Source organism: Agelaius phoeniceus, chromosome 15 (genome assembly GCF_051311805.1).
Source record: "Agelaius phoeniceus isolate bAgePho1 chromosome 15, bAgePho1.hap1, whole genome shotgun sequence".
In the NCBI taxonomy this organism is placed as follows: Eukaryota; Metazoa; Chordata; class Aves; order Passeriformes; family Icteridae; genus Agelaius; species Agelaius phoeniceus.
This window is the reverse complement of record NC_135279.1, coordinates 3,325,030-3,333,774: the sequence shown is the minus strand read 5'-3', so window position 1 is coordinate 3,333,774 and position 8,745 is coordinate 3,325,030. Positions and strand designations below refer to the sequence as shown.

Genomic DNA, 8,745 nt, shown 5'->3' with positions numbered 1-8,745 from the left:
TGTGCATGGGCTGTGTCTGGGGTCCTGTGAGGTATCCCCGTGTGCAGGGGGTGCGTATGTGGTGTGCACATTGCAGTGTGTGTAGGGAGGGATCCACGTGGGGATCCGTGTTTGTGGGGACCGATGGATGTGCAGGGGTTGCTGTAACATCACCTTGTCCCGTTCCCCTTTTTCCCCAGGAGCCGTGTGAGGCACCATGGCACAAGCACTCGCCTCCCCGGGGCTGTTTTCTGACGATGAGGCTGCAGCCTCCCCTGTGCTCGAGTCCACGGCAGCGGGCTTTGGGGCTGACCTGCGCAAGGACCTGCTGCCGGAGTTCTCTGCCATCTCCCCAAACCTCGAGGGCGCTCAGGTCAGCTTGGAGCCCTTCTGTCACAAACAGGGCAGCGTTTTTACTTGTGGCTGCTGTTCTCTGTACAAAGGTAGTGGGATGCAGAAATAACAGAGACAGAAGAGGCAGCAACTGGGGGGAGCAGTTCCTGGGAAAGCAGTGGGCAGCAAGTGCCTCTTGGGGTGATGCTTGGTTTGGGTGTTAGGCCTTTGGACTCTTGGTCTGATCCATTAGATAAACAAAAAAAAATAATGCTGGCGTGCTTGGGAATGCCTAAGAAAGCTTCTGGCATTGTTGGTGATTTTGGGACCAGAGAAATTCCTCAGCACTTGCAGCACAGCCAACATGTGTGCTCCATATTGTGGTTCCTGTTAAGTGTTCCCATGGGGGGTGTGTGCTGCGTCTCTGGCTGCCATATTTAACTTGTGCTGATTCTTGCAGGCTGTAGCTGAAGACAATAATGGAAAATTAAAGGTTTACCTCAGAGTTCGACCTCTGAAATCTACAGAAGTAGAAAAGGGGGAAGACCAGGTGAGACACTGAATGAAGCAGAGTCTGAGCTGGCTGTGTGCCTGCTGGGAGATGCTGCTGTCCTTCACTGTCTATCCTTCTGTAAGCCACTGCAATGATGGATTTTATGTGTTCTTTAGGGCTGTGTCTGTATTGAGAACTCAGAAAGCCTTATTCTGAAAGCTCCAAAGAATTCCTTCACCATGCGGAGCACGGAGCGAGGAGTGGGACAAGCAGTGCACAGATTCTCCTTCACCAGGGTAGGTAGCTGGGACAAACAACCCATCTGGAAGTGATTTAAGCTTAAACCAGCCCTGCAGCTTGAAAAGCTGCCTTATTCACATCCACTGACCCCAGGGCAGTGCCTGAACTCTTCAGTCTCATGCAATCAGGTTACTTCAGGTTTTAGTTGCTACTTTATTAGTTTTTTTATTTTAAGCTGTTTCTGGCAACCCTTTTTTGGCAGCAAATGGCAAACTCCTGTTCATGAGGCTCTAAACAGAGTAGGGGCTGCAGTGATATGAGATGTTGTTGGATTAAACAAATGAGCAGCTTGTTTTTGTAGGGAGCTCAGCTGGAATTGCTGGTGGGTCTCTTGCTCATGGCTAGTGCGGGGAACAAAGGACCATGTAATATCACTTGAGCAACCATCAGCAAAGGCTAGGGAAGATCTACATGAAGCCATTTTTTCTATGTCTTGTTTGCAGATTTTTGGACCAGAGGTGGGTCAGAAATTGTTCTTTGATGAGACAATGAAGCAGGTGGTAAAGGATGTGCTGAGTGGGCAGAACTGTCTGGTTTACACCTATGGCATCACCAATTCAGGGAAGACTCACACGATTCAGGGTAAGGAAAGCACCCGGTGTTGTGGGGCCTGTTGAAGGAATTGTTTTCTGTCTTCTGCCTCTGAATCCTCAGCTTTGCTGCTGTTCTTGCTGCAGGCACTGCCCAAGATGGGGGGATTCTGCCTCGCTCCTTGGCAACCATCTTCCACAGTGTGGGGGACCGGCTGTACCAGGCCATGGACCTGAAGCCTGCCCTCTCCAACGAGGTGACCTGGCTGGACAGCAGGCAGGTGCGCCAGGAGGAGACCAAGAAGCAGATGATGCTGCAGAGGGGACTCTGGGAGGTAAGCACGGGGCCTCTGGGAGTTCAACAGCAAGAGGAAAGGGGTGGTGTCACGCTACCTGCATGCTCCTGTTCCTTGTTTCCTTCAAGGAGGAGCTGCTGACGCCGCTGAAGAGGAGTCACAGTGCTGAATCTCAGCTCCAGGCCACCACCAGTGGCAGCTTTGACAGTGGAGTTGCTGGGCTGTCTTCATCCAGCCAGCTCACCAACCGTTCAGACCTCAGCCAGACAGAAGGTATTTCTGGAAGCCTGTTGTGTAATACCTGCTACTTTTTGCTGGAGGATGGGGGAAGAAAAGGGTGATGGCTGTTTGGATGCTGTGTTCTGGGTAAAGGAGAAAAGGTGCTGTAGCCTCAGATTTTCCCTTTGAAAGATGCCACGTCAGAAAAACTCTTCATATGTTTTGCCAGTATCAGAAGAATTTGCCACTCCATAATAACAAAGCCTTGTGAAATGAAAAATTGCTTGACGTTCACTCACTTCATTCAAGGAATGTGGTTATTGAGCAGCTGATTGCTGTGAGATGGGGATTGCTGGGAAGCAGGATGCCAGAGTGGCAGGCTGCACTGAGCACTTGTGCTCTGACTATCAAACCCAGGAACTACCAGCTACTCAGGTATCCAGAAGCATGGAGTGATTGAGATAACAAGGACTAAAACTTCAGTTATGCTGGAAAGAATTAATGTTTGAAATATCTTGCAATTCTAGAATCAAAAAAATTGAGTATGTAGAAGTCCTTACACAGAGCAGGTGATCCTGTCAAAGGAAACTTTAGGCTGTCTCACTGGGGACAGGCATTAGAATAGATGCAAATGGGAGGAAGTAAATAAAAGGATTTGTGTCTGGGGTGGTTTTGCTTGCTGATGGAAGTATCTTGCTCTAGCCCTAAACCATTCTGTTGGATCCATGAAAAGCTGCAGTCATGATTTGTTTTCCTTCCTTTTTTTCCCCAGAACTGGGCCCTTGCTGGGCTGACTTGGATCGTATTTCACTCACCAGCCCAGAAGATGTGCAGTTCTCCATCTGGGTCTCTTTCTTTGAGATCTACAACGAGTTAATCTATGACCTGTTAGAACCAGCTCTACCTGGGCAGAACCGCAAGCGGCAAACGCTGCGGCTCTGCGAGGACCAGACTGGCAACCCCTATGTGAAAGGTGGGTTTGCCTGCTGGAGAGGTTTGGTGGCCTGATGTTTAGGACTGAGTGGGTGGGTGGCTTAGCAGTGATGTGCTGGAGAGCCCCACAGAGAGCTCTGATGTTGGGATTACAGGATTGCCAAATTTGTTGATGTCAAGAACACACAGTGGTGAGGTTGGGGCTGAGATAAGTTTTCTGCCAGTCTCCCAACAGCTGTGCCCAATCAATGCCCAATGCTTGCTTTCCAGATCTGAACTGGATCAATGTCCGGGATGCAGATGAGGCCTGGAAGCTCCTGAAATTGGGTCGGAAAAACCAGAGTTTTGCGAGCACGCACATGAACCAGAACTCCAGTCGCAGGTCTGAAGGGAGAGGGATTGTTTAGGCAGAAATACAATTCTGAGGGGCTTTTAAAATTTGCTTTTTTTTTTTTTTTTTTTTTTAATATTTGAATGTTTCTTTACAGTCACAGTGTGTTCTCCATTCGTATTCTGCACTTGCAAAGAGGTGGCAGTGAAGTTGTTCCAAAAATCAGCGAGTAAGTTTCATGTTTTTTTAGGATTTGGGTGTAATCTCAGCTGTTTTGTCTCTTTAGTTGAGGGCCTGGGGTATGGGAAGTATCTTGATGATGGTGTTGTTGAAAGTATACTTGGAAGGAATAAATGTTAAGTCTTAGAACTGACAGGAGTTTGAGGAGTACTGCAAGGTACAACTTGAGGTAGTTCTCAGGCTTTTTGAGTGAAGGTAAATGTGAGCATCCTTACCCTTTGCAGCAGGGCTGATTTGAGTGCTGTTGGTGCCTGTCCCTGGGATGTCTTTATCTGGAAAATGGCTGTTTTGAGGACTGGCAAAGGATCTCTGAAGTTGACACTTCAAAGCTCATTTTGCTGTTACTTTGTGTAACACTTACTCTTAAGGCAGGCCGTTCTGTCCATCAACAGCCCAGGCACCTAAAAGAATGGTCTGTGTCCTTATGGGCAAGCTGGGAAGGTGACTGCAGGTTGTCTGAAGTGTAAACCTGATATGGCAGGACAAAGCCTGTAAGAGATGTGAATATCACTGTTTCCTTCAGGCTGTCCCTGTGTGACCTGGCGGGCTCCGAGCGCTGCAAGGACCAGAGGAGCGGGGAGCGAATGAAGGAAGCCAACAACATCAACACCTCCCTGCACACCCTGGGCCGCTGCATCGCCGCCCTCCGCCAGAACCAGCAGGCCAGGTGAGCATCCATACCTCCAGAGGGAGGGTGTGGGGTTTTTTTTTTGCTTTCCCAGCTCACTGGTGTCTCTCCCACAGGACAAAGCAGGCGGTGGTTCCGTTCCGGGACAGCAAACTGACCCGCGTGTTCCAGGGCTTCTTCACCGGGCGCGGGCGCTCCTGCATGATTGTCAACATCAACCAGTGTGCTTCCACCTATGATGAGACTCTGCATGTAGCCAAGTTCTCAGCCATTGCCAGCCAGGTGAGTCACACACACCAGGATCATGGCATGGTCAGGGTGGCTTTGGTTTCTCTTGCTTCTGTGGGACTTAGTCCCTTCCCACCACAAGGGGAGGGAGCATGCTTGTACCTCGTCCCTACGCTTCTCCAGCGGTTATTGTATCCAGCTAAACTGAAATGGCTGACAGGTTGCAGAGAGGGGCTGGCTGTGTTTAAAGACTACACAACTTCCAGGCTTTGCAGATTGATAATGGTGGTCTATTCCCCTTCAGCTTGTTCAGGCACCTCCCATGAAGCTGGGACTTCCATCCTTAAAATCCATCATCAAAGAACACAGCAGGCGAATCAGCCAGGGTCCAGAGGCAGAGCCAGAGGAAGATGTGGAATCAGAAGAAGACACTGAGGATGAGGGAGATGTCTCTATGTATGAGAAGAAGGTGGGTTGTGATTTGTTTTACAGCCTTTATGTGGATGCAAGGTCAAGAACATGACTGTTAGCTTTGGCCTGGGGAGCTGGGATTGGAGCTCAGAGAGAGCCAAGAGAGATGACACAGAACCCCAGAAGGTTATAGGACCCAGGAAATTGGGAATCCTTGACAAAAACATTCTGCAGTTGGTCTAAATCGGACACACATGCTGAATTTGAAAGCACTTTGTCATCTGTGCAATAGTGGCAGTAATAGTGCAGGTGCAGACCTGTAATTCCTTCTCTGCAAGGGACATCTAGAAAACATGCAGAACAAGAATCTAAATGGGAAAAAAATAACCAAACTTTCTAGATGAAGCAAGCAGTGGGGATAGCTGAACGCTCAAGATGAAGTCAACCCTACAGACACTCAAGCTGTCATGTGCCAAGGTAGCAAACCCTGGCAACTTTTCTTTCCAAGTGACTAAACCCTTAAATCTAGATCCCTGCATCCTGCAGCCATGGCATCACTTAGTTTACTGCAGGTCTGGACTCTAGTGCAGTGTGGGCAGCAGAGCTGTGTCTCTTGCAGGACCTGCTGCGCGCGGTCGAGGCTGCACGGGAGCTGCTGGTGCAGGAGCGGCAGAAGAAGCTGCAGCTCGAGATGCGCCTGCGCGAGGAGATCTGCAACGAGATGCTGGAGCACATGCAACAGAAGGAGCAGTGGTGGAGGTACAGCCTGTGCTGCTCTCCCTCCCTCCCTCTGCTCAGGATGAGCTGCAGCACCCAGAACTGCCAGGTCCTGACATGGGGTTGGTTGTTCTCTTTGTAGCCAGCACGTGGATGCTCAGAGAGAGCAGCTGGAGGAACTGTATGAGGGCAAAATGAACATCCTGAAGGAGTTACTGACTGACCACTACCAGGAGGAGATGCAGGTTTGTTCAGGGCAATCAGGAAAGCAGCAGTGGGTTGGGAAGGGACTCTGGGTACTTGAGTCCAGGAAGATCTTTATGCAAAATGAAAAGAAAGATTTTGTTCTCTGAGGTATTTTTGGTGATATTATTTCATCCCTTGATCGACAATTTTTGCTTCTTGTCTCCTACTTTATGTAGCCCACTAGGCTTCCTAATTTTGAACAGTCAGTCTGGAAACTAATGTACAACCATCCTGATTTGTCGATTTGTTCAACATGATTCTCTCTCCTCTTAACTCTTTCCACTAGTGGCTGGATTTAGGCTCTTCAGATTCACATAAGCTGTGTAAATTTCTCTTCTTGCTCTCAGTTATGATGATAGATATGGACCTGTCCATATTTTGATGCCTACAGCATTTGAGTGACCTCAAAAGTGGGACTACTCGCAGACTACTCTGAAGATGCCAAATCCTAAAGCAATCCCTCTTTAGAGCCTGTAAAAAAGTGGTTTAGGCTCCCAGGAAGTGGGTTTTCTGTACTCACTTAAAAGTAACCTTAAAGGCTGGGTTCAATTTGTGAAGTGTGGGATTGAAAAATTCTCCAGGAATAAAGACACAGAATGTTTCAGACAAGTTGTGCTACAAAAATCTTGACTCTCTGAACAAACTTCCTTCCTCAGGAGCGTGATGAGGAGATTTCGGAGCTCAAAGCTGCTCTGAAGGACACCAAACAAAAACTGGAGAGCCTGGAAGCCAAGCAAAAGGACTCAGAGCAGAGTGTACGCCGATCCAAGCGAGCGACCACCTCGTCTGCTCTGCAGCAGGAGCTGGCAGACACCAAAGCCAGGCTGGAGCAGTGTCAAAAGGAGCTGAATTCCACAAGTGCAGGTACAGCAGCAATGCTGTACAGGTTCTGAACCCTGCTGAGAGCTCCCTGTGCAGGGTTAGATAGACTTCCTTCAGGGTACATTGGATTTAGGCACCCTCAAAACATTATTTGACTTGTAGGTGACAGGAATAATGTGCTGGATGGGCAGTTTCACTTCATTTTCACAGGAAAATGGACTTTAGCACAGGATAATCTTTCCATTCAAATTCTTAAGCCCCTTTGTCTAAGTGAATGGGAGAAGCCTGGAATGTTTGTGCCTTTCTGCACAAACTCAAAAGCTCTTTCCAGCTTGCCTGTGGCAGCTTGTCTCAAGGGAAGTCCTGAATTTCAGGCTTCTGAAAGCTGATCAATGTCCTGTTGCTCACTACTTTTTGTCTGTTCCTAGAGTTGCACAAGTACCAGAAATTAGTGGAGCCACCTCCCTCTGCCAAACCCATGACTATGGATGTGGACAGGAAGCTGGAGGATGGACAAAAGGTAACTCCAGTTCTGTGTTACAGAAAAGAACATTTGCAGGGCAAAGTGGCTGCCAGCTTAAACAGAGTTCGGGGCTGCTGTTTCCAGGTTTTTAAACAAATGAAATGGGTTTGTTGAACTTACAGGAGTTGTTGAAGGTTGTAGTATCTGATCACTCAGATGGGGATCCTCCCTCAGTGCTGCATGCCTGAATTACCTTGGAGTGGCTTTGTTTGCAGAGCAGTGCCAAAACCAGCTGTTGCATTAAACCCCTCTCTTTTAGAACATCAGATTGCTGCGTTCAGAGCTACACAAAATTGGGGAGTCTCTGCAGTCTGCAGAGCGAGCGTGCTGCCACAGCACAGGGGCAGGGAAGCTGCGAGAAGCCCTGGGCACGTGCGATGACATCCTGGCAAGACAGGTGATGTGTCTGCTTTGGTGTGGGTTGCATGGGGGAGAGGGCTCCAATCTGTGTGCTTGGCCATAATCAGAGCAACAAAGTTCTTGCTGCTGCAAATAAAAATTATTTATTTGCTAATACATATTTTGTGAAGGGAGCTCTATGGCTGATTTTTTTCAATGGTGGAGTTAGTTGTGTATTTACCTCTCCACAGGAGACCCAAATTGTTCCTGTTCAGTTCACTGGCAGCCTGCACTTAAAGTAGGAGAATTCAGAGTTCTCATTTCCTTAGCCACTCCATCACAGCTGCTATGGCAGCATATTTGCAGCAGGATGGAGTCAGCTTTGTCCCACCCTTACTGTTCCTATGTGTTACTGAACTGCTACACTGTTCACAGTAGAAGCTTTTATGCATGGTCTTATTTAGCAGAACAGTTAGTGAATTTTGGCACAAGGTTGTTTATCCTCCTCAGTTCACAGTAACCGGGGAGTTAAGACAACTTCTCATTGTACCTGACGGGAGCCTACAAGAAAGCTGGAGAGGGACTTTTTGTACAAGACCAGGGGGAATAGCTTCACACTGAGGTTTAGATTAGATATTAGGAAAAAATACTGTAAGGATGCTGAAGCACTGAAAACACATTTCCTAGAGAAGTTGTGGCTGCTCCATCCCTGGAAGTGTTTTAAGGCCAGGTTGGACAGGGCTTGGAGCAAGCTGGTCTAGTAAAAGCTGTCCCTGTCCACAACAGAGAACAAGAGGATCTTTAAGGTCTGCTCCAACTCCCAATGAGCTTTTCTTTCTATGATTTGATATTTTTATATTTTTTTAATATAAATATATCTTGCCTTGCCTTCAGGACCAGACCCTGGCAGAGCTGCAGAACAACATGATGCTGGTGAAGCTGGACCTGCGCAAGAAGGCAGCCTGCATTGCTGAGCAGTACCACACGGTGCAGAGGCTGCAGGTGCCGCCAACCTCCGCCCTCAAGAAACGCTTCTGTGCCAACAGGGAGAACCTGCAGCCCAATCAGCCCCCTGGCAAAAAGCCCTTCCTGCACAACATCCTGACACGTTCAGCCACCCGTCCTGTGGCTACCCGAGGCTGGCAACTTCGTTCAGTTGCTCTATGACTTTTGAAAA

At 48.4% G+C, this 8,745-nt stretch overlaps 1 protein-coding gene across 1 annotated transcript; it reads left to right on the top strand.

The window, feature by feature from the left end:
* Positions 1-196: 196 nt before the first annotated feature.
* On the top strand, positions 197-8,735 carry KIF20A (kinesin family member 20A). Its single transcript, XM_054643048.2, has 18 exons — positions 197-352; positions 773-862; positions 982-1,101; positions 1,549-1,687; positions 1,783-1,970; positions 2,060-2,204; positions 2,923-3,123; positions 3,354-3,465; positions 3,572-3,643; positions 4,178-4,321; positions 4,399-4,564; positions 4,815-4,979; positions 5,541-5,680; positions 5,781-5,883; positions 6,541-6,748; positions 7,135-7,226; positions 7,489-7,626; positions 8,463-8,735. Exons 1-18 carry the CDS (start codon positions 197-199, stop codon positions 8,733-8,735), a joined length of 2,652 nt encoding a protein of 883 aa, XP_054499023.2.
* The last annotated feature ends 10 nt before the right edge of the window (positions 8,736-8,745 follow it).